Consider the following 24,441-nt stretch of genomic DNA (forward strand, 5'->3'; position numbering starts at 1 on the left):
AGATATCTTCTTGTCTAGTATTTACCTTATCTCAATATAAATCTTATATAAATTTATTAAAATAGTTTTTGTATTTTTAAAGATTATTTTCGTAGAATATTCTATCTTAATATATTTTTTAAAACCCTAATTATTTCATTCTTTATTTTCTTTTTAGGTTGTCGTTTTTTTTTTTCTCTTAGATTTTTTGTTGATTCGACACTTTACTTGATATTAGAGATGACAATAATGACGAAGGTAAAATGGAAAAGAGGATTAATATTTCTTTATAAGGTGATGATAAAGATTTGGTGCCATTTCTGTAACAAAGATGAACTAGGAAATGCTTTCATCTAATGGGGTAGGGTTGGGGAACGAAAAATTCAACCCGCACCCACCCTATTGCTAGCTCAAGACTCATTATATGGTACATTCCAAAACATTTATTGTTTTGATTCCACCTAAAACCTTTAATAAATCCTATTAACTTTAGCTCTATTTGACCTACATGCAAGGGCAAAACGGTAAATTCACAGCCAACTCCTAATTACATATTACTTCTTTCTTAAACAGTCTCTTCACTTTCTTTCTCCTTAAACTCTCCTAGAAAAAAAAAATGGCAATCTTTTCCTTTAACACCATAAACGCAACCTTATTTATTTCTTGTTTCTTGATTTTCCTCTCATTTCCGGTGTTTTCTTTCCCTTCTTCGATCCATGATCTTCTCCGGTCAAGAGGGCTGCCGCCGGGGCTTCTTCCGAAGGAAGTGAAATCTTATTCGCTTTCTGAAAATGGGATCCTCGAGGTTGTTCTTGAAGAGCCATGTTTAGCCAAATATGAGACCAGGGTTTTCTTCGAAAGCGTTGTGAAAGCTAATCTCAGCTATGGCAGTCTCAACGGCGTCGTGGGTTTGTCTCAGGAAGAACTCTTTCTATGGCTTCCGGTGAAAGATATCATCGTTGATGATCCAACTTCTGGCCTCATTTTGTTCGATATCGTTGTTGCTCACAAAGAACTCTCTCTGTCTCTCTTTGAATACCCTCCTGACTGTAAACCTCAAGGTAAAAAGCTTTCAGTTTTCGTTTGATGATAATTAATAACAGTTGCTTAATTAAGTTTGATTAATTGCTGTTGTTTCAGAAACTGTTCGCAGAAACTCCATTTTCTCTTTCTCTAGTCTGAATTTAGGGTCTCCGTCCATGCTGACCATACCAGAGGGAGATCCTCTGATATAAATAAAGATAGAGATAGTGAGAGAGAACAAATATCTCTATAATTGAAGATAGGGTACTCTATCTTTTTATTTTAATATATTTATTTAAAATATAAATTTATAATTTTAATTTTAATTTTTTTAAATTTAATTATATATTTTTTATGAATATTAAAATGATATTTGAAATATTTAAAATAGTGGGTATATTTTAGTTAGAAATGATAAATAAATTTTTTCATACGAGTACAAGAGATAGAAAAAAGATTTTTTTCTTAGATGAGCAGAGGATAAAAAATTTTTATCATCTTTGTAACGGTATAGGTATAGGTTGGAGATAGAGAATAGGGTATTCAATCCTGTCCCTTTCCAGGGCATCCTTATTCTTTTTATCAATTGTTTTTTTCTCCATCTTTTTTGTTTGTTCTCTACTAAACTTCCATTCACAAAGGAGCAAGAAAATAAATAAATAATATCAGGGAAATTTCCTGAAATTATTTTAAAAAATATTCTAATTATTTCTAATTTAGTTTTTGTTTTTCATGTGGGTTCTGTTGGTGCAGGCGTGTTGAAGAATCATGTGAGGGAGGAGACGGCAGGAGCTGAGGCTCTGAGATAGAAAGAAGAGGAGAGATGCCAAAAATACAAACTGTGTCGACTTTGTCTTTTTGTTCTTAATGTAATGATAATTTTTAATCAAAAGTTTAAGTTTCTAAGTATAATTATATAAGGATTGAGGAGTAGGTTTTTTCGGACCGGTAGTTTAAATAAAAAAAAAAATTTATATATAAGAGAGTATAGGGTTAAGTTTAAGTTTTTTTTGATAATATATCAAGATCAAACTTTTAATTTTTTAGTTCAGTAGTTATAGGATCAGTCACTAAATCCAGAATTTATTTTATTTGGTGTGATTGATTTGGTTTCGAAAATAATAATCTGACTTGGTTGAGGTTTCTAGTTACAAAAAAGGGAACAAAAAAAAAACCTAAGATTTATAGAGGGCTTTTGCTGTACTTAAAAGATGTTAAATCTGGATGATATTCTCTAATCACATTTAGAACTCCTAATCTTCTAACTTTATTTCTTCTGTTTTTGTCTCTTAAAAGATTAAAAAAGATTACACGCATTACCATTACTCCAAAGCAATGGATCCATTCCTTCTCCTAATCTCTATATTCACGTTAGATTCGAATCGAATTTACTCAAGTTTGAAAATGAGTTTAGTTTGAATAAGTCTGAAACGTGTTCGGCTCGCTAAGCTCATGAGTTTAAAATTTTTTGATGCAAATAAATTAAAACACCAATGTTTGACTCATGCACATCAAAATAATATTATTTAAATTATTTTTTGCTCAGCTAAGTTAGTGGATTTAGAAAATTTTAACAAAAATAGACTAAAACGATAGTATTTTGTATAATACATATTAAAATAATATCGTTTAATTATTTTTTACTTACTTACAATACCGAATTGAGCTTTGAGCTCAAACTCAAATATAATGAGTTTAAGCTTAACTTGATTTGAATCTAATTTTATATAAAGCAATGCTATGTGTATCCATTTTTTATACATTTTATATATACAGTGATCTGTCATAATGTAATTAGGTAATTTTAAAACATGTGTCATCATATGATAAAGAAATATCTAATCACATGATAACATCTCATCTGTATACATAAATTATGTATAAAAAATAGATATATATAATTTTATTATTTTATATATATATATATTATTATATTTTATGCAACCCTTTTCAGAATTCAAAACAATAATGTTAAATAATAAGTAGATATTTTTGGATTTGGGTTTGTCCCATTTAATTCAAATTAGATTTTATTTTATTAGTATTTGAATGAGATTAATTTAAATTTAGCCATTTGGAAGCAAAAGCCTGAGATCACGGGCGAATTTTATGGACACTTTATTATTATTTTAAGTAAATAAAAAATCTTTTTGATTTCATTTAACAGTATTTTATGGGCTTTGTTATACGCGGGAAAAGTGGGCCATCGCTCTAGTGGGTCCAGAGTCTAGCTGATATATGGACCCACACGGGCCTTATAGTGGCATCATATTGGCTCACTTTTTTGCCTTATTCATTGGCTTTACTGTGCCTTGGCTCCATCACTAGAAAATTTTAATTCCCATTTTCTATCCTGAATAGTAAATCCTGAGATTCGGTAACAATGCTTGAGCAAATTAGGTCAAATCACTATTTCCCGCCCAAGGTTTGCTTGACTGTCGCTCACCTTGTATGTTTGAAAAAGTCAAATTTTCACCCATCTGTTAAAATCATCTGTTAGTTTTAACAATTAAAGGGTATTTATATTATTTTGTCTAAATATCATAACATAGAGGGTTATTTGGTTTGAAGAATATTTTATTATCAAAATAAAAAAATTACTTTAAAAATATATTATTTTGAAGATTGCTAGCATAAATTATTATTATATTAGATAAAATTTAGTAAATTTTGATATATATAAATAATTATTATGTTTGATTAAAGATAATAAAAGAATATTTGTATATTATTTTACTTAAATTCTCTTATATATAATTATTTTAAAATATTTTTTATATTATTTATTATATTAATAAAAAATAAAATTATTTTTATCAAATATAAGTAATAAAATATAGATTACCATAATAATCTATATAGAATCTTAACCAAACACCCCCAGAGTGGGTGTACATGTCATTTCTTAAAATTTACTAAGGGCAAATGAACTGTATTTTGCTTTGAAAATTATTATATTCACCACATATGTTTTTAAAATACATTTATAGTTATAATAATTATAATATGATATTTATACTCTGATTTGTTGTAATCTATTCACTTCTTTAGAGATATAATTATAATTTTTGAACTATCGAAGGGTATATTTAAAATTAAAAATTTTAAAAACAACACCAAAATTTATTAGAATTTCTTAGAAAAAACTCTGAAAAACTTCCATATCATATTTAAAATTTTGAAAAATTATAATTTACCTAAATATACAACTATATGTCCAAAGTTCAATATAAGTATAAGTTGCAAGCAATTAAACGCTTCATGTTCACTCAACTAATTTTTAAACCTTCTATGATTTTGTTTATTATTGGATCGAAAACACTTCAAACTCTCACTCACTTCATCAAACTCTATTTGAATTATCGAACTGAATTCCTTTAATCCATATTATCAAAATCCTTTCAGACACCATTGATAGGCTATATCACAACATAAATATTTTATTAATGTTTTATTAATTTATTAATATTTTTTAAATATTTTATTGATTTATTAATAAAATATTTTGATATTTTATTAATATTTTTTTAGATACCAATCTATCGATGGGTGAAATTGATTTAGATTGAAGTAGAATTAGTATTTTTTAAGTTGATTTGTCGTTTTTTATTTATTGGTAGTGAAAGGTCATATCCGCATGTCGGTTTCTGATAATATAAAATAAAAATCATAAATCAGCTTGCCCTTCTCGACACCGCTCCCATCTGGCCGTTTAAAAATCATCAACAATTAGAACCATTGATCTTATTCATGAATTTTCAGCCGTCGGATGATGAAAATTTCACTGCAAGAAATATTCTAGGCTAACTAATGGGTCCCATATTTTCAGGAGACGGACGTCAATCTTGAAGCTCCCGTCGGCCCCACCGTCTTTCCTCCGACAGGTTTGATTCCACGTGGCCACACCTTGCGAGTGCCACGAATACGGTGCTAAACAGATGGCTCTCCCGTTCCTTTCACGCTGTATTTATAACCTTAAATATAGGAGAAATTACCACTTCCCACCCAACGTTTGATGAAAAATCCAATTTTCTATTTATTTGTCTAAGCCAATGTTAGTTTTGTCAATCAAATAATATTTATGTGATTTTTCTAATAACATCCCTTGTTAAACTAAATTATGAACAATATTATAGATTGTAAATGTCATTTTTAAAAAAATTATTAAATATAAATGAATATTTTTCTCTTGCCTTGTTATGATATCTAAAAATGCTATTAAAACATTTAAATTTCTTTGTAAAAATACGTCAACTTAGGTCTTTTTTTATATCAATAAAACATCAAATACAATTTTATATAGAAATAATGATATATCGTTATATAATTAAAAGATTTTGAATTAGATATAAAATAATATTTAATTATATAATGATATATTGTATTTATACACAAATTTATACTTTACACATTCTCCTACTCTTTTTATATAGTTTTTGTCTCTTTGTAGTTGCTCATAGTTGTTTGTTTTCAATGCATATTTTAGAAATTTTTTTAAAGATCATTGTTTTAAAAATCGGAGCGATTGGTTCAACTGGTTGAACAAAAAACCAATTCTAAATCCAACTGATTAATATAAAAAAATAATTTACTTGTTAAATTGGTCAAATTCAATAAAAACCAGTGAATTAGATGAGTTGGTCAAAATCGATGAAACTTGGTTTTACCAAAATTTAGGGTATTTTTAAATAATTTAATTATTTTATATTAGATTAAATAAATTTTGAAAGTTTGTAAAAAAAACATAAGTTCAAAATAAAATAAAATAAAATAAAATAAAATAAAAGATGTTTTATATCTATTGAAATATCTTCTATAGACAATAACTTATAAAATTATTTTTTTTCTATATCAAAAGATAAAAATTTTTTTTAATATAATTATTTTCTTAAAATCAAATGAATAATTATCACTATTTAAAAAAATATATTTTGGTCACCATAAATATAAATATCTTTATTGATTTTATTTTTTTACAAATTTTTAAACAAAACCTATTGGTTAATCTGATATTACTTTAAAATTTTATTATAATTTAATAATAAGTTAAACTAATAGATTTTCAATCAAACCATGAACCAATAAAACAATCGATTCAATCACCTGTCCGGTTTTGAAAACATTGGTAAAGATCATTGACTTGGAAAATAATGTTTGGAGAGTAAAGATGGTATGCATTAACTAAAAGGTGCCATCCTTCAACTTCAAGTGGTTCAATTTCCTCTGTAAATTGTATTTTTGTCCCAAAGATACAAAGTAGTCCTGTAAAGTGGCGCTTTCTGGGAAAGGGCTCTTGGAAAATTAGTTCAGTATGTATTCATGAATCTACCAAACTGAATAGCCATAGATTTTTCTCCCATTTGGCCAGTTGGTCTCCATCTTTGACAACCCTTTTCATCGTACTGTTTGAACAAATCCTTCCTGGGACATTTTTGTTGCATTTATGTGTCGCTACTAACATACATGATGTCTTCCTTTGATATATTCATCTTCCCTTTATCCCTCCTTCCGCTCGATTGTGTCCGGTCTGGTTGGCCCTTCTGCAAAATAAAAATTATTAATGTGATTGTTATTGGATTCATGGAACAAGAAATATGTATACTATTGAAAGAAAAATGCTTTAACATCCAACGATGATGCAAACTTATATTTGGTTACCGAAAACACAAGCAATTGTACTAACCTTCTTCAGGACAAACGCCAGGTACAAATACGCCACTTCCCATTCATCCGGTGATAGTGTACCTAGATATCACAAAGAAAATACAAAGAACAACTACTCAGGAATGTTTAAAGCACATCCAATTCGCAATACTTCCATGCAATAATGAATGTCTATAGATATTATGTTATGTGTTAAACAAAAAATACAATTAATTTCTGGACCTGTCAGGCAAGTTGAGTGAAGGAAAACAAAACTACAGGCCATCAAACTTACTTTGGTCTTGGTTTCCATCGCCCAAGGCACCAAGTCTTCGCATGAGTTCCACATATTCAGGTTTTTTCAAGTACTCGTGCACAAATTCATGCGAGTTCTTCACAAAAATTAGCTCTAATCCATACTGCAAAAAACGAATAGTGTAAGATAACAACTTAAAGCATATACATAAAGAAAAAACTGAAACAGAGCCATTGCAAAGCCGTGCAAAAAGTAAACAAGAAAGCCATGCCTCTTCTGCCATTGATTTGAAGAGATGGAAAGGAACAATCCATTCTGGGCAATCGACTGCATCCTGCAATAACAAAAAAATTTCAATGAGATTTTCAGTATATCACCTCAGTGACTTAGTGCATACTGTAGCAAGTTGAAACAACATAGTTCTATAAAAACATAGATAGGTGTGCCATTTAATAGAAACGTCAATACAGCACAGCCACAATTCAACTTCTTAAAACCATAAAAATACAACAAAATAGAAATTACTAGCAAAAAAAAAGGAAACAATACCTCTAGATGAAACTTGTACTGTATGCCAAATGGCTGAGAGGATTTAAATTTCTGTTGGCACAAATTTGTCAATATTATATGACATAAAATTGCTTAACAATCCAAATCTTTTAGAAACCATGTAACTGTAAAAATAATATGAAAAGAAAACTTGACCTTTTCAGAAAATTCTTCATCAAAACGTATCCAGTAGACACTATTACCAAAGTCCAATCCTTCAGCTGCATATTCACAATGCAAATAGCATTACTAATCAAGAATGAGAAAGTGGTGTGTCATGACCAACATTGCTAATTCTTATATATGGCAGGAAAGAAAGGAAAACTTAGAAGAAAAATTCACAAAAAATATAAACATGACCCCAGTAGAGAAACAGTTCATAACAATTGAACTGAAAAAAAAAAAAAACATAGAACATCTCAAAATTTATAAGATTTTGCACTTCACATTCTTGTGTTAGAAAAACAGAGCATTAGAGAGAAAACCCCATTGCTGAAAATGTACAGAATAAGGTTCTTTCGAATAATTTAGCTATGCTCGCAGAAAAGTGCATCCAATATATATTTGATGATTATGAAAAGTACATGAAGATATATCCAAAACACAAGGAAACATAAGCATAACTATGGCTATTGGATTCTATGAAAATAAAATTTTCTTTAAATATGGACCACCAAATAGAATCTCCTATACTTCATTATATAATGTTTCACGGTAAAAAGTAATAAAAAATGCAAAGGGAATTGTAAAACTATGAAAGGATTCCATATTGTTGGATTAATATTTAACACCTAGATTTTCATATATGAAAAATATTGTCTGAATAAGAAACAATCAAAGCTAGAAGCTTGATAAAACCTTCTCTAAGTTTTTTGATTATCACATTGGCGTCTGGCATTGTCCCAATGAAAGTGCCTCCGGGACGAAGTAAAGCAGATACATTGGCCAAGGCTCGCCTTGCACGTGCCTCAGTAGACCAGGAATAATGCATGGCAAACTGAAAAATTTAACATTATGGTCATTCATTATTTACTGGGCTTTTGAATATGTGCAAAGCAATTCATATTGAAATATGAAAAAATACTAGAAACCAGAACAAGCATGATACCCTCTTCATTAATTTGAAAAGGATTTGTATTTAGAATTTTGATATTTGATACAGAGCAGTTCACAGGTTCTTTACTATAGTAGCTGGATCTGAATAAAACTATAATTACTGTAACATTTTCAAGATTTCAAAGATATTAAAAGACTCACTTGGCAACTGCAGATGTCAAACGGTGCATCATCTGCTAGGACTTTGTCAAGGCGAACCTGAAATCAATACATAAATAACATAACTTACTAATACTTCCACAAGCATTTGGATAACCTTGGATATTAATACATAAAGATATTAAATTTTATTGTCCGATACCAGCTTAGTACACTGCTGTGGAATTTAGACTGCATACAACAAGTAAATAAAAGGAGACGCAATTTTCAAAGACAAGCAATTGTTACTGGAATTACATCATAGCAGTCGCCACATATGAGTCGAGCAGGAAAACTGAACTTCTTGCGACGCTGATGGTGATCTGCATCACCATTGTAACGTGTACGGCAGTCTTCTATCTGTACATAAATAATGGATTAGACGGCACTTTGTGATATACACAGACTTAAAGGCAAAATTGGAAAATAAGGAATTTAACAAAAACCGACTTGTCCTATTAAAATTGTGCATTGATTATGCAATAGATTGATAAGGTGGGTTCCCAGAGGATATCATTCAAAAGACTGTCCTGTTTAGGGTGCCTCATTTAACAGAAAAACAGTGTGGCCACTGGCCACAGCCCACAAGAACAAGAAATCAACCAGCACTAACTCACTTATAAATCTAGCTTCCGTAAGCCCATCTACCTAATATGCCTAAGCAAAATTGGGGACAACACACTGAATATACACTTACTGAGCCTTCAGCTATATCAATGCCCACATAGTATCCAATCTTTGCCTTGTCCCATTTGATGAGATCACCACCCTAATACATTGAAAAATAAAAGAAAGAAAATCCATCAAGGGAAGAAAAACAACTGAAAAATTTGGACATAATAAGGGGCCTAAAATACCTTGCCACAGGCAAGATCAAGAACAGCATCCCCTCGGCGAGCATAAAGCTGAACTAAGACACTTTTAATCTGTTCAACAAAATGAGAAAAAAGAATTCATTAACAGTTTATCTACATGACATGATCATAATTTTATAGTAAACTTCATAAGATTACAATGTCTACCCAGTTATTAAGTTTCTTCAAGTGAATGATTGGACTAGCTTCTCGTTCTTCCAAAGTTTGATTTGTCCTTGCACTATAGTGGTCAGCTACTTTTCTAGCAAAAACCTTGGTGCTCTCATCCTCCAAAAAATGAGAATCACCTAATAGCACGAAGTCAAATACTCAACTTACATCTTTCATAGAAGAAAGGATTGAAAAAACTTAAAGCATTTCATCATCTCAAAAAGTGAAAATTAAAGTCTTTGACTCAAACCTCTCCATTTAGCACTAAAAAATTGACGCCAAAACACTATTCCTTAACAAAGACCAAAACAACAACATAAATCTAAACATTCAAAGTTCAAACCTTTTCAGTTTCCTCAACTTTCTGGGCAACCAAACAAAAGCTAAATCTTCTTAAACTCAAAACCCATGTCCATATAATCAACACATTAACAAAACAAACCCTGCTTCAAATAAAGGTACACAAATTTATTTATTTCCAAGGACTAAGGCTAAGAAACTACAAAACCCACGTCCAAAAACTATCTAATTAGCCAAAAACATAACAAAAAATGAAGACAAGATAAATAAGGGTTCAATTTACCTTCTGAGTTATGTCTGAGTCTAGATTGAGGAGGCCCGTCTGAGGTAGATGGAGACTCGCGATACCCTCGTTTCATAGCAAATTATGAGTAGTGGGAATATTTACAGCGTTTTACAAAAACAAGAAAGTGCCTTTTGTATTCTAATGTTGTGATTGGGAAACCCAAAAAAATCAAAAAGCATAACTGAAGAAAATTGAGTTTTGTTGCAGCCTGTTAAGTGCTGCGATGCAGCGATGGTAATGTTTAAATTAAACAGAGACTACGGTGCTCCTGCGCCCACTGGATATTTTTCCTACCAATTCTGGACCTGTTTGGTATCTGGGTTAAGAATATTCTTTCCCTGTCATCAATTTATCCCAGATGCCAGGGTTAAGAATTTTTTTTTTTCCCTGTCATCAATTTATCCCAGCTACCAGGGTTAAGAATATTTTTTTTATTGAACTTAAAAATGAAATTTTCAGGGATATTAAATAAAATGATCAAAATTAAGGGTATATAAAATTGACCAACTCCTTAGAGAATATACGTAAAACCGAAACCTAAAGTACACTTTCGCTTAAATGCTAACGTTGCGATTTCTAATTTAAGGAAAGAAGTTTGTTATATTTAGATATTTATATAAATATTAACTTTAATTTTTATTTATTTAGATTTTTTTATGGGTATTCGAAGAACCCTATTTGGATTAATTGAATAGATAAACTTTGACACATATTGATTAAATTCATAATTATTATATTAAATAAATTAATGTTTTACAAGTGTAACAAAAATTTAAACCTACGTTTTCTATTTAAATGTTTTAACACTTTATTAATTTTTTAATAAATAAATCAGTTTTGCTAATTTATTTAAATATTATTTTACACATTTGAGAGATTTTTTGGTATTTTAGCACGAGAGAGAGTAAATTGATATTTTATCACATAAAGGTAAAATGATACTTTAAGTTAATACCCAAAACATTATAACAAATTTTATTATTGTTTTAGTTCGGTTAGGGGTTATTTTTATATTTTACTATAGGTAAATTTCTATTTTAACATAAGTAGGTAAAATGATATATTGTCAATATTTTTTAAATTTTGTTTTGTAATTTTTTTAAAATTATATTTGTATATATATTTGAAAATTCTAGTTATTTTAATTATAAAATTATATATTATCATTATATGATTAATTAAAATGATGAGTTTTATTATCATTTTGTTAATGTATAAAAGAGAACAAATACAAAGAAATGGTATGTCATTATCATTATATATATATAATTTTATATATGAATAATGATATATCTTTATATGATTAAATAATTTTTAATTAAAAGTAAAATAAATTTTAATTATATAATAATATATCATTATTTACGTATAGAGGTGTCAATGGGTTGGATCGGGCTGGCTCAGACTCGACCCATCGGGCTAATGGGCCGGGCCTAAAGCCCAAATAGTGATAGACTTTCGGGTCGGGCCGGCCCATTAATATATAAATGCCCAAAGCCTGACCCATATAAAAATGGGCATTAAATGAGTCGGGCCGGACCGGACTTTAAATATTTTTTTAAAAATTATTTAAAATTTTTAAACATAAATTATTTTTTAAATTATAAAACATAAATAAATATATACTATGATAATATTCAAATGGATTAAATTCATTTGATACTTGATCTATTTGTAATATTTTGTAATGATAAAATTAAAATAAAAATAAAATTATAAACACAAAGAATTATTATTTATGAATTCAGATATCTTCTGAAAGATAATTAATGAGATTGAAAATATAATAAAATAATTGAGATTAGAGATTTATAAATGAAAGTGAAAATGAAAAAAAATTAAATAGGTTTATATAAAAAAAATAAATTAATTAAAATAATAAAAAAATAAAAATAAAGGCCAAGGCTTCTGCTTCCCTCTGCCTAACAAGGCTTCTGCCTTGCGGCAGAAGGCAGAAGCCTTGTTTCTGCCAGCAAAAATTTTATAAGTATATATATCTAAACAGCGTCAAATCGGGTCGGACCAGTCATGAGCTTAATATTAAAGCCCTAAGGCCCAGCCCAATAGGCCCATAGGCCTAACCTGGTATACTACAATACACGACCGGACTTTCTCGTGCCATATTTTTTTTCTGTGCTTCGTACCAGAGCTCCATTCAATCCGATCCAATTGACGTGTTTATTTACGTATATAGCTTTATTTATTAATTTTACATGATAGTGACGAGGAGGTTTTGCTGTACTACAGGCTCAATTTTCTGGCCCAAATTCTAATCCTTTCAAGATGAAAAGGGTAAAAAAGAGAATACAGCTTAAGTACACTATGATAAGACAAAACTAGTCCTAACAGTTCCTTTTCTCTATTCAGCAACAAGGCCACCTATGCGCACTTCTATTGAGGGTATCCCTGTCATTACGACGAGTAATTTATTACAAAGAAAGGCTGTATCGGTAATTTCATATAGGATTTCATTGATATATTTCGCTCCCTGGAAATTTAAAAAAATATATATATCGATTGATTTTGTCCCCAACACAATCGAGGGGTTTTAGGCTTAAACCCATAATGGCTATGAGGGCGGTGGCGGCACAGCGCGGCTTGAGGCGGCTCTTCTCTACTTCTCCTTTTCCTTCTTTCAACCCTCCTCCGTCCGCAACGGCGGCCTCCCAGCAACCCAAGGCCGAACCCAGCACCAATCTTTTTGTCTCAGGTACCTTTCTTAACTGACTCTCTTTATTTTCCAATAACGCCCTTCATTCCTTTCTTTATTTACTTCTTTTTGCCCTTCTGGGTCATCAGCAAATAATTTATGTTATATATAGATCCTCTATTATGTTGTGCGGAGAAAGTTTTGATTTTGATTTTCTTTTGTTATTATATTGTTAAATTTTTAGGCTTGGATTGTTGATCTATTTGTTAAGTTAGTTCGCGATGAATTAGAAGTGTAATTTTTGCTGAGGAATTTTAGGAGGAATAATTAATTATGAAAAATATACTGCATAGTTACCCAAGTGAATAAGCTTATTTTGGGGTTTTGGTTTGGCACAGGGTACCAAACCTATAACATCTGTGTCTGGATATTATGGCTGTTTTGGTGTTTTCCGATGATGCAATCAAATAATTTTTTTTTTTGGTTAAATTGTTTGTGTCATATCCATTGATGAATTTCATGTATCACACTCTGTAAATGTCTAATTGCCATTTGTGGAGGGCTGGCAACAATGTATTTTATTAATCTAGCTTCTTCATTCTCCTGCAAGATTGTTAATAAATAGAGTGATCTTTCATACCTCTCCCTTCCAGTGTAAAAAATGCAGGTATTGCCTCATGGGTTTGAAATTCACTAGATACCCCCCTATTGATTTCTTAGTGAACTTCTTATGTCATTGAGATCATGTTTGTTCCTTATTGAAGTGTTGTATCTGGGACATCAAATCAATTACCATTATAATTATATTCTTTTATAGGGAACAAGAGCAAACTACATTAATGAGACTAAAAGGAAGAACATGAGTAGGTCACAAACCCACTAATGTTTGGATGTCTCTCAAGTGTCTGTTCAAAAGAACCCTCTAAAAGGCCATAACTACACATGATAAGTAATCCCAAAAATTGACCCTTAAGTGTTTGTTTTCTCAGTTATTGTATGTGTGATAATATTTCTATCAAGTTTAACATGTATTACATTCTGACTAGAGATGATAGGTTTAGCTTTCTTAGTGTTACAAGGTTTAATATTAAGTTTCTTTTCAGGACTTAGTAAGCGCACAACTACTGAGGGACTTAAGGAAGCCTTTTCTCAGTTTGGTGAAGTGGTTCAAGGTTTGTTTTTTTTTTTAAAGTTATTTAAATGCTACCTGAATGCATGGTGGATTACTAGCTATTGGTCTTTCTTCTATTCACAGCTAGGGTAGTGACTGATCGAGTGTCTGGATATTCCAAGGGATTTGGTTTTGTTAGATATGCTACCTTGGAGGAAGCTGCAAAAGGAATAGAGGGCATGGATGGCAAGGTGAGTTGCCATCACTCCACATCTATTCTGTTGAAAAATCTACAAATGTTTGTATAGCTGAGTCAATTTGCTTGGTAGCTATGCTCTACTCAGCTCTGTTTCTTACTTATTATCTAATTTATATTTCAAAATGCTCTAGTCAGATGTAGTGTCAAGTATAGCTTGAAATATGCTTGGTTGGGTAGGAAGGTCCAAAGCCCATTAATCATGGTGTATAAGGTTTTTGGGATGAGATTGCATGAGGGACATGTCTTTCATATTTCAAGAATATGATTAGGATAGGGTTTTAAGAGATGAGAAGAATAAAATGGGGAAAATATTGTATAAGGTTTTTGGGTATTGGGAGGCTCACACAACACTTATTTCCAATAAATCTTCTGTACCTATCTTTCGATTTGCCCTGAAAAAAAATAAAATCCGATTAAGTACCTGTTCACTTGGAATTTGTGGGGAGTGAGAAATGTGCATCCTAAAGTTCTTGAGCCTCAAGGTAACAAAGTGAGAGTTGGTTCATAGAGTTCTCAATTGTCTTGCAAAACGTTTTTTCAAACCCTGTACCGTTATGCTAAGATTGAGTTTTCTCATCCTTCAACTAGCTTATTCTGAAACCACATCCTTGTTTGGCACCTTTTACTTCTCTTCTATCCCTTTTTGATGTACATTTGTATCAATATTCTCATTTTATAGGATGTTAATTCCCAGCTATAAAGGCAACAACCATGGATATTAACTCTTTGATTCTTGAAATATATGTAGCAAAGGGGAGGAAAGTTATTAATGCAAATGTACCCATTCTTCCTATTCCTTGCCACTTCTGAATATTCAATTGGAGCCTCTAACTGAATCTTTGAAATTTCATTGAAGGTTTTGTTTCGACAGAAGTTGAGTGTGGTGCTTATTCAAGCAAGTATAATAATGTTGTTTCATCTTGTACAGGCTCGAAGGATTATTGTAAAATACTTTTCAATTTTTTGTGCCTTTTTACCAGAGGTTTTCTGATGTTGATAACATTGTTCCCAGTTTTCTAATTACAATATTATTGTTAATTTCTTCTGCCGAAAATTAACAGTACTATGGTTGATTCTCTCTCAGTTGATGTTGAAGTTCTTTTTTCTTTTTTCTTTGTTTTTTGCGAACCTTTTTGGGAAATGATTTCTCTATTTGTCTTTTGCAGTTTCTGGATGGGTGGGTTATATTTGCAGAGTATGCAAGGCCCAGACAACCACCAACACCTCCATCTGAGAATATGTCTTCTCAATATGGCCAGAACATGTCTTCCCCATATGGCCGACAGTGACTCATACGTTTAAAAGCAAGCTGGCCATCCTTAATACTGTCCTATATCAGTTTATTTATAAGTTGTTCCCTGTTTTCTGTTGGGAGAAATTTATTGGTCTTCCATCAACTGAAACCTTCTACTTTTTCTGTTCATCAGTTTAATATGTGAACTATGTGGTGAACCCAGAAATATATTGATTTGAACTGATTCATGTTGGCATTTTTATGTACAAGACAGTCTTGACTATGTTGTGCTTTGTTATAATTTTATCAAATTGTAACTTTGTTCTCACTAAAGTGAAGTGAAAACTAGCTATGCATTTGGGATGTATTTATATAAGGGTTATTTAGATCTTCATTTAGATGAAACTGTATTTTTTATACCCCGGAAAAGGACAGAAAACAAAAACAGGGTGATGCTTTTTGATAAATGGGGAAAGAATTTGAGAAGAATGTAGAGCCAAATAGCTTGAGTGTTGGGTGTTAAATATGGTCCAGAAAAAAAAGAATATATATATAATACTTATTAGAGAAAATTACTAAAGAGTGGATGATGTAATATTTAAGAGTGTTCTGAATACTCAAAACCGAATAAAACTGAGAAGCAAGTTGCTTTTGGGATTTTTGCTTTGTGTTAATGTTAGGGCTTCAAGTAGACGTTCGGGACTTGGATCTACGTTAGAAATTATGGGTTTCCAAGGTAAGATTTATATGGTTTGAATTTTTATCTCGATAAATAGTTTTTAAAATGCGATTGCTTTTACTATGAAATTTATATGATTTTAAACTCTCTAATTTTAATAATTAATTTTACAATAGAATCGTTAAGAAACAAAGGTAATAATTATGAGTCTAATCATTTTATCTTAAGGTTTATTTATCTAAGAACAGAATTTACTAGTTGTAAAAAGAAGAAAATAGAGAATTCTTTTGGTGGTCCGAATTAGTTTAAAGAATTTTCACTGGTCACTATTCTAAGAGTTGTCAAATAATGTTAAATGCTACAAGAGGACCACAAAGGTATTTTTAAATTTTTCTTTCACTTTTTCTGACCACCATCTCTTGTCTTCACTGATCTCCCACAAAGGCATTTTTAATTTTTTCTTTCATCTCTTCAATCACCATCTCCCGTCTCCAACAATCTTCCATTTTCATACTAAACCGTTATCATCTTTGTCTTCATCTCTTCACCTTTCCGATCATAAAACTCATTTTTCAGACGATTCATTTGGATAACGACATATCAATAGCAATCATTAGATTCAATATTTTATTTGATATAGTTAATTTAATTTTGAAAGGATAATCTAATTCAAATAAAGATTTTTGTTAAAAAATATACTTAATGTTGTTAATTTAACTCTTAAAAAAACGATTTAATTCAAATAAAGTCGGTAAAAATAGGAACATAAAGAGTTCACCTTGAGGATCCGGTGGACCCGTCGGCCCATTAAACATCCTAATTTTGTAATATTTCTGAAAATTCAGGGCCAATATTATCCACAAAAAATGTAAAAAAAATTAATTAATCATTCCCTTTGGTCTCCCTCTATAAATAACGATAAGAACCGCGACACAGTTTCTCTCCAATAATGGAGAGCTGAGAAGTTTCTCTCCATTATTGTTCACTTGTTCTTTTATCCACCACGTGAGCCAATTGCAAACATGAAGTTCTTGTTGGAGCTACTGGCTTGTTGTGGATCGCCCCAGACTGTTGGAGAGGGTCCCGTGGCGGAGCGGCTGGAGCCGAACAGAATGGAGGAAACCAGGTCTTTGATGCGCCGGAGTTACCGCCGTTCGAGACGGAGGCGGTATGGCGGTAGCGGTGGTGTTAGCCGGGGGGAATGGAGGCCGTCGTTGTGTTCGATTTCTGAAGATATGGTGATGGACATGACGAAAAGTGAAAGAGAGAGAACCTTTAAAAGAAAAAACAGTGGATCGCAGCGAGATAAAGCTCGCGTTCGTAGCCGTAGCCGGGATACCAGGTAACTTTTAAATCTTCAATATTTTCTTTGGATAAAGAAGCTAAAACGATGCCGTTTCCTATGATTTGATAAGCATTTATTTGAAACAGGATTTGAGCGGAAGATTTTGGTAGATTTTGTCTTTTCCAATTGCAGGAGATAACAAAATTATTATAGAAAATATAAGAGTTTCATGCTCGGATCTAGGGATGGGGAAGGGATATATCAATCCCCGTCCCCATCCCTGTTACGGGGATAACAAAGAATTTTCATCCTCTTCTCGTGAAGAAAAATTTTCTCTCCATCCCCTCCCCGTCCTCGCGGAAAAAAATCTTCTCTCTGTCCCCATGAGGAAAAATCCCCTCCCCATATCCGTAAATATAAATTTTAATTCCTTCCTGTATTTCAATAAATAAAATAAATTATATTTTTCCAAAATATCACGAGCTATAAAATATTCATTGTTATTTTAGTTCAAATACAAAGTTTTTACAAAATTTAACAATATACAATAATTAATCTATTCATTAGTAGCTTTTTATGTTGATATCATCATTAATTTTTCATGTTGATACAAAGTAACATGTTAAAAATTAACCTATAATAATCAATTTTAAAAGTAAAATTAATTTTAAAATAGCTTACATAGGAAATACTAACAAATTTGTAATTAAAAATATTAAACTAATTAAAACGGAAGCCTTGACTGGGAGAGGAAGTGTGCGGCTGTGGAGTGAAAAATGGAAGGAAAAGGAGATTTAGATTTAGGGTTAAAAGATGAGTGACAATTTTGTAATAAAAATTATTAGAGTTATAATTTTTAGTAAATATGTACGTGATTTAGGGTAAGTTTATAATAACATTAAATTTAACACTTTTCATTTACTTCAATTGATTTTATCAAATTTATAATTTGTTTTTGTTTTTTTGTAAAATCTAATGGATTGGCTGACTCGGTTTTGAAGTTGAAATATAATTAATTTGGTGCATTTGCATTTTATGATAATAAGACTCTAGGGTTTTTTTAATATATTATATTAATAGTTCAGAAATTAGTAAAAGCTGATAATTAATAATTCAAAAATTAGTAAAATTAAAGTTATAATTTTAATAAATCATAATGTAAAAGTTTCTAGAACTTAATAATTCAGAAATTATTATATTAATATATTAGATTTAGAGGGTGGGGTTGGTTGGGGAGGGGCGGGGACATATGTATTCTCATCCCTGATTACGGAGATTTTTTTCATCCCCATCTCTGCCCCTTTCCCTGTTTTTATAGGGGAATCACCTCCCCGTCGGGGAGGGTCGAGACCCCTAAAATTGGACCCAACTTGTCATCCCTATTCGGATCACATATTGTATCGCTCGTATTGTATATTAAGTATGATATAATTTTTAAAAAATAAAAAAATCTAACTAATATATTCATCATTTTAGAATATATCACAAATATTCTTAAAATTTTAATATTTCTCATATATATTATTATTATATTATTAGTTTTAAAAAAAATATATATTTATCTGTCTCAATAATATTTATTGTATCACAAGATACATATCATATCATATGATACATATACTATATCGTATTAATTTGATATATCTCATAATACATATTGTTTTTTACTTATATCATATCGTATCGTAGGATGCTGATAATTATGATTACAAGATGAATAAAATTATGTTTACAAGCTTATTGTACAAACTTATCTATAAGATTGACATGTAATTTTATACTTTTTCTCTCTTCTCAAAATCAAACAATTGGATATTCCTGTATCAGATTATATAATAAGTTTGTCTAATTTATTTATACATATATTATAAAATACGATAAAATACATGATTCAAGCTCTATGTTCTTTACAACTAATGAATTTGTATAGATATTGAGTTTTGAGATCTAGAGATCGGCGTGTGAAGATTGTTGAGTATAAATTACGCTACTTTTTTATTTCATATAAACCAAATGCCCAACCAAACACCCTTATAGTAAAGCAATTTTTACCTGATGTGTTTATAAATACTTTGGAAGGAAATCCTACAACTAGATAAAATGGAAAGAGGACCAAGAATTTTGAAAAAGAAAATTTTCCAAAATTAAATTTTCTTATTTGTGCTTCTTCTTTTTAATGTGGAATTATTGCATTTAACAAGTTTAATTTTTTTGTTTTTTTTGTTTTTATTGTGTTTATTTGCAGACAAAATTCAGGGCCATTCACATTTTCAACATTCTCAGCAACTCCATTCATGTTTTGATTGGATTTATTCAAGTAAATACAATTTTTTTGTATAAATTACTCTTATGTGTAATATCTTGTCTTAATTTATGTGAATTCCTTGAATCTCCATTGCATCTTTTCCGATTCATGCAATATTTGGCTCTTTGCTAACCCTCTGTATCTGAGATTCATGTTACAGGATAAGAAAAACAACACAAGGAGGACAAAAATTTCTGGTTTATGAACTTCTGTATGTTTCATAACATTTTATGCAGCTTTTTACTTAAGCAGCTTCTCCTTCGCCTTCCTCCATTCCGGCCATCGTGTCATACAGAGGCTTGTTTAGTGTCTCGGGTAGATAAAATGCAAAGATTCCTCCTGCAATGCCGCATAGTGCAAATACCGCAAATGGCAGGGCACCTCCTAAAACCACCACAATTGGTGCCGATATTGCTCCTAGCTGCGCCGCTTGTGCTGCACAGCCAAGTGCAGCATTTCTCACCACTGTGGGGAACAACTCTGTTGTGTATATAAACAGCAGATTGTAAGTACCCGCCATCCCAAAAATTCCCAGAATTCCGCAAACCATCCTCAAAACTTTCCATACCCCATTGCTTTTCACAAGGCTCCCCACCAGGCAAAATAATCCACTGAACCATAATGTGCCTATTGACAATGGCTTCCTTCCAAATTTGTCTAACAGAAGTGCTGTGATGGTGTAAGCTGGCATCTCAGCCACTGCATTGAGGAGGACATTGAGATAAAGGTTTGTTTTCAGGTTGACAACATTTAAGCTAAGGCCGTAGTACACAACTGAACATAGGAAGTTGATGGCTACTGCTAAAAACAGGCGAACTCGTGTCATTGGTGACTTAATTACATCTATGACAGAACCTGTGATTGCTTCTTTCTTTGCAGGTTCTTCCTTGCAATTTTGCTTGTCATTAGATGCATCATCTTCTTCTTCTTCATCTAGTACAAGGACAACACCATCAGGCAAATGCCGTCTATTGGACTGAGCTATGATCCGCATGAGACTCATGGCTTCATTCATTTTGCCACGAACAAGGTACCATCTAGGCGATTCATGGAGAAAAGGAAGAACCATGATGAGGAACAAAATGGAAGGGATTGAAGAAGTAATGTAGAGAGCACGCCAGGAAGGAAAAATATAAGCTATGCCGGAGAGTAAGGCTATTCCTGTTGAGAAGAAGTAGAATGTAGACATGCCAGCAACACCACGCTTTGTTGGGCCAACAGGTTCAGTGGCCAGAACGAAGGCACAAAGGCCAACACCTCCAGTGCTGAAGCCGGTAAGTACACGAAGGAGGAGATAGATAAGGTAGTTTGGCGACCACGCTGTTAAGCAACCAAAGATGACATTCAAGAAACAAACTATTGTTAAAGATCCTTTTCTTCCTAGTTTTGAGTCTGAAAGATGGCCAAATACTCCTGCACCTGAAAATTCATACAAACATACATACAACTTCAGATTTCCTGATCACAGATCATATTCTGGAAGCTGAAACTTCCTAATTACAGGATTGAGGTAAGGATGTCGTGTAGGGTAAGATTTGAATCGAATTTGTTCAAGCTCAAAAACAGGCTCAGTTCGAACAAGTTGACTCAAGCGAACTTGATCCTGAGAGTTTGATATTTTTGAGCTCAAACTCAAGAATTTGGAGTGTTTGGTTCACAAAACTAACAAATATAAAAATTTTTTATATAACTTGATTAAAATAATATTAATTTAATTAATATATATCAAAATGATGTCATTTTAGTTATTTTTTATTCGATTACAATACTAAATCAAATTTAAAGTTTAACTCAAATTTAAAGTTTAACTCAAGTTAAATTCAAATTTAACTCTTTTCAAACAAGATAAGTTCGGATAATTTTGAGACAACTCGACGAGCTCGAGCTCCTAATGTGGTGTCCTCTGTCAAGGTGGTTTTGGCCAAAAGGAACTACATCCTCTTCTTTTCTTATGATGAAAGTGAAGACGTGTAAAGAGGCGTGAAGAAGCTAGCCATCATTAAAGCTGACAATGCAACTAAAATGCTGAAAATTAAAGCGGAAAGTCGAGTTCTGACTTCTAAGTTGGATAAGAAGATCTTTAAAAAAAAAAAAAAGTTGCTTAAAAAGACGTGCTCTTCATGTGAAGCCGACCCTCTTACATTTTCCCATCTGAGTGACCTACATTTTCCGGAGGATTGGTCCTAAAATCCCCGATTTCCCTAGACATAAATTAACATTTAAAAATAAATAAATAATACGGCTATGATTTTATCTTTATTATTTTATTATTTAAAATTATTATATAATTATAAATTAATAAAAATTAAAAATAATTTTTTAAATATTCCAACCATATAAAAATTTTTATTTCTTTTTATTCTCACAATAGTATTCTCTTCTCCTATAAAGAGAATTTTTATCATAAAATTATAAAACAAAAGTAAATTATAATTTTTTAAAATATTAAAAGTCTTTTTTGAAAATATTTAAAATATTATTGAAAATTCCAAAAATGTTTGACGGTTGTTATAGTTTCAAACATAATAGTTACATCCTTTAAAAATTAAATATAATATAACAAATTATAAATATAAATATGATATTACAATTATTGAGATTATATAATAGTTTCAAAATATATAAAAATTTAAAGATTTTCAAAAATTTGTGAGTTTTTAAAGCTTTATAGAGGTTATATATTGTCATATATAAAACATTTTAATTTGATAGAAAATTAATTTTTTTCTTAAATCAATGAATAATACTAACCACAACCATGTAGTTAGTTTTTTCAATCGGGTTCTATTTTGGATGATAAAATATCATTAACCCTAACGAGTAATGGAAAATGTCTTTGGCCGAACTTTGAGTGAAAAAATATTATTTTCGCATCCCAAATATATCATTTCACGTATGTTTTTAAGAGAAGCTACCACTAGGCTAAATTGGGTCATATGGCTTATCGCCAAGAGAGGAAAAAACCAAATTCTACATTTAATTAAGCAGAAGAAGTCAGAATAAGAAGAAAAACTTGACAAAGATGTGCACAATGAAATCATAGGGACTCCACATGGAATATTCCTGGTTGAAGATTGCTAGTGGGAAACTTGAACCACTCAAATTATTTTTATATTATCCTAAGACAAGTATAATGGTGAAGATTCAAGAGAAACGTATCTAAACTTTATTCTATATTAAATCAACCATCTTCTGTTTTGTCCCTACAAAGGAAAATTGCAAAACCAATCTCAAGAAAGTAGCTAGATTCTAGTGCCACAATTTTCCAAAGAGACAGGCACAGCCGCCCAAAAGCAACAGCGTTTAGCTGTCCTTTTGCTCATAAAAATGAGCACCCCATAAACAGACAGAGTTCTCTCTTTGAATCAATCAAATTAAACATAACCCAGAAACTAACCATTAAGTGGCCATCAAGGAAGTTTGAATGGCAAAAACCCATAATCCCAAGATAGAGGAGAGCTTTAGTCTCATACTTAGATCAGACTTTCAAATTATCTAAAATAATTATAAGATTAGTTATTAGAGTTAGAATTTTATAAGTATAGTATATTTAATTTAATCTGATTAAAGTTTTAAATTATCTAAAATTATTATAAGATGAGCCATTAGATCTAGGATTTTATCAGTTTAGTATATTAGTTTAGTTTGGTTTGGGAGGGTGGGGGCTCAAATAGGGTTACAGGTTACCCAGAAAAAACCCCAAAATCCTTCCCATCCTGATTTTATCTCTCAGCTGTGTTCTCCTGTGTGTATCCATCAATATAAAATTTTTTAAAGTTAATGATAAAAAATTAGTAATCCCATGTTAAGATGATCTCAACTTGATGAATTCTAATAGAAAATTAATATATTTTTAACCTAGAAAATTATTTTTCTTTTTATTTAAAAATTGGTTTACCTATCATGCAGCCACAGAAGAACAATGCCTGAACCAGCCCAACTTTGTACTTCTCTTCGCAGATAAGCGACCACTCAACCACTGTGGAGGTCGCTTCACCGCCACTCCATGTCCAAGATCCCGGTGGCAGCTGACAAAAGCTGGCGGCGTCGCAGTCCGGTTCCAGACACTTCCACTCAGGCTCCTGGTCGGCGAAGATCATGACCATTGTGTGAAACGCCTCCAGCGCCCAGGCTAAGCTTGTGAGCACGAAATGACGTAATTGCCACGGCCCGAACTCGCCGCAGTACTTTTGTAGCATGTCATCTATGCGAAGTCTCTCTGTCACCGCCTTCTTCGGCGGAGAAAGTAGCGGCCGCCGGAGGGAGGAGTCAGTGCCGGAATCTTTAGCTAACGCGGATGTCATGTGCGGTGTTTCAAAAAAAAGAAGGTGATTGTGATTAAATCAATGCTGTGAAGAAGGGGAAATATATAAGTTTAACTGAGGGTATTATGGTAATATGCTTATATCTGTCTGTGTGCTGTCAAGATTGTGACATGTGGAAGTCAAGCCACCATTGGATTGTTTTCTTTTTAAAAATTAGGGGGCACGGGGAATGACCTTTGAATCCTGTGGACTAGTGCTAGAGAAAGCTGTCCACTTGCTTGCTTTTACACGTGATAAATAAAACATAATAAATTATCATGTATGCATTTATTGATTTT

At 31.5% G+C, this 24,441-nt stretch overlaps 5 protein-coding genes across 6 annotated transcripts; 3 read left to right on the top strand and 2 right to left on the bottom strand.

Annotated features, from left to right (window-relative positions):
• The first annotated feature begins 554 nt into the window (after positions 1 to 554).
• Positions 555 to 1,911, top strand: LOC123201603. Its single transcript, XM_044617177.1, has 2 exons — positions 555 to 1,040; positions 1,756 to 1,911. Exons 1-2 carry the CDS (start codon positions 596 to 598, stop codon positions 1,809 to 1,811), a joined length of 501 nt encoding a protein of 166 aa, XP_044473112.1. The 5' UTR covers positions 555 to 595; the 3' UTR covers positions 1,812 to 1,911.
• A 4,244-nt stretch (positions 1,912 to 6,155) lies between these two features.
• Positions 6,156 to 10,546, bottom strand: LOC123201396 (mRNA cap guanine-N7 methyltransferase 1). Its single transcript, XM_044616883.1, has 13 exons — positions 10,313 to 10,546; positions 9,727 to 9,866; positions 9,562 to 9,630; positions 9,402 to 9,473; positions 8,963 to 9,064; positions 8,708 to 8,764; positions 8,309 to 8,447; positions 7,607 to 7,671; positions 7,451 to 7,501; positions 7,173 to 7,235; positions 6,941 to 7,064; positions 6,686 to 6,747; positions 6,156 to 6,542 (listed from the first exon to the last, which is right to left on the bottom strand). The coding sequence occupies exons 1-13, from the start codon at positions 10,386 to 10,388 to the stop codon at positions 6,444 to 6,446; spliced, it is 1,119 nt and encodes a 372-aa protein (XP_044472818.1). The 5' UTR covers positions 10,389 to 10,546; the 3' UTR covers positions 6,156 to 6,443.
• A 2,273-nt stretch (positions 10,547 to 12,819) lies between these two features.
• LOC123201372 (organelle RRM domain-containing protein 2, mitochondrial-like) lies at positions 12,820 to 15,902 on the top strand. The gene is made up of 4 exons (XM_044616847.1): positions 12,820 to 13,025; positions 14,069 to 14,137; positions 14,221 to 14,327; positions 15,502 to 15,902. Exons 1-4 carry the CDS (start codon positions 12,881 to 12,883, stop codon positions 15,622 to 15,624), a joined length of 444 nt encoding a protein of 147 aa, XP_044472782.1. The 5' UTR covers positions 12,820 to 12,880; the 3' UTR covers positions 15,625 to 15,902.
• A 1,275-nt stretch (positions 15,903 to 17,177) lies between these two features.
• Positions 17,178 to 20,003, top strand: LOC123202095. 2 transcript variants are annotated; one of them, XM_044617826.1, is made up of 2 exons: positions 17,178 to 17,590; positions 19,779 to 20,003. In XM_044617826.1, the coding sequence occupies exons 1-2, from the start codon at positions 17,271 to 17,273 to the stop codon at positions 19,834 to 19,836; spliced, it is 378 nt and encodes a 125-aa protein (XP_044473761.1). In that variant the 5' UTR covers positions 17,178 to 17,270; the 3' UTR covers positions 19,837 to 20,003. The 2 variants fall into 2 exon arrangements, with proteins under 2 accessions (XP_044473761.1, XP_044473762.1); XM_044617827.1 differs by lacking the exon at positions 19,779 to 20,003 and adding an exon at positions 17,680 to 17,909.
• LOC123202094 (organic cation/carnitine transporter 4) lies at positions 19,961 to 24,185 on the bottom strand. Its single transcript, XM_044617825.1, has 2 exons — positions 23,737 to 24,185; positions 19,961 to 21,257 (listed from the first exon to the last, which is right to left on the bottom strand). The coding sequence occupies exons 1-2, from the start codon at positions 24,140 to 24,142 to the stop codon at positions 20,083 to 20,085; spliced, it is 1,581 nt and encodes a 526-aa protein (XP_044473760.1). The 5' UTR covers positions 24,143 to 24,185; the 3' UTR covers positions 19,961 to 20,082.
• Between the last annotated feature and the right edge of the window lie 256 nt (positions 24,186 to 24,441).

This window comes from Mangifera indica, chromosome 18, assembly GCF_011075055.1.
Source record: "Mangifera indica cultivar Alphonso chromosome 18, CATAS_Mindica_2.1, whole genome shotgun sequence".
Taxonomy (NCBI): Eukaryota; Viridiplantae; Streptophyta; class Magnoliopsida; order Sapindales; family Anacardiaceae; genus Mangifera; species Mangifera indica.

Excerpts from the sequence above, each read along its gene's own strand:
- LOC123201603 (XM_044617177.1), top strand. The coding sequence starts at position 596 with ATGGCAATCTTTTCCTTTAACACCATAAACGCAACCTTATTTATTTCT. Across the intron at positions 1,041-1,755 it reads TCCTGACTGTAAACCTCAAG|GCGTGTTGAAGAATCATGTG; the intron begins GTAAAAAGCTTT and ends CTGTTGGTGCAG.
- LOC123201396 (XM_044616883.1), bottom strand. The coding sequence starts at position 10,388 with ATGAAACGAGGGTATCGCGAGTCTCCATCTACCTCAGACGGGCCTCCT. Across the intron at positions 9,631-9,726 it reads TGAAGAAACTTAATAACTGG|ATTAAAAGTGTCTTAGTTCA; the intron begins GTAGACATTGTA and ends TTTGTTGAACAG. Across the intron at positions 7,502-7,606 it reads ATGAAGAATTTTCTGAAAAG|AAATTTAAATCCTCTCAGCC; the intron begins GTCAAGTTTTCT and ends TTGTGCCAACAG.
- LOC123201372 (XM_044616847.1), top strand. The coding sequence starts at position 12,881 with ATGGCTATGAGGGCGGTGGCGGCACAGCGCGGCTTGAGGCGGCTCTTC. Across the intron at positions 13,026-14,068 it reads CACCAATCTTTTTGTCTCAG|GACTTAGTAAGCGCACAACT; the intron begins GTACCTTTCTTA and ends GTTTCTTTTCAG. Across the intron at positions 14,328-15,501 it reads TAGAGGGCATGGATGGCAAG|TTTCTGGATGGGTGGGTTAT; the intron begins GTGAGTTGCCAT and ends TGTCTTTTGCAG.
- LOC123202095 (XM_044617826.1), top strand. The coding sequence starts at position 17,271 with ATGAAGTTCTTGTTGGAGCTACTGGCTTGTTGTGGATCGCCCCAGACT. Across the intron at positions 17,591-19,778 it reads AGCCGTAGCCGGGATACCAG|ACAAAATTCAGGGCCATTCA; the intron begins GTAACTTTTAAA and ends GTTTATTTGCAG.
- LOC123202094 (XM_044617825.1), bottom strand. The coding sequence starts at position 24,142 with ATGACATCCGCGTTAGCTAAAGATTCCGGCACTGACTCCTCCCTCCGG. Across the intron at positions 21,258-23,736 it reads CTTCTGTGGCTGCATGATAG|GTGCAGGAGTATTTGGCCAT; the intron begins GTAAACCAATTT and ends ATGAATTTTCAG.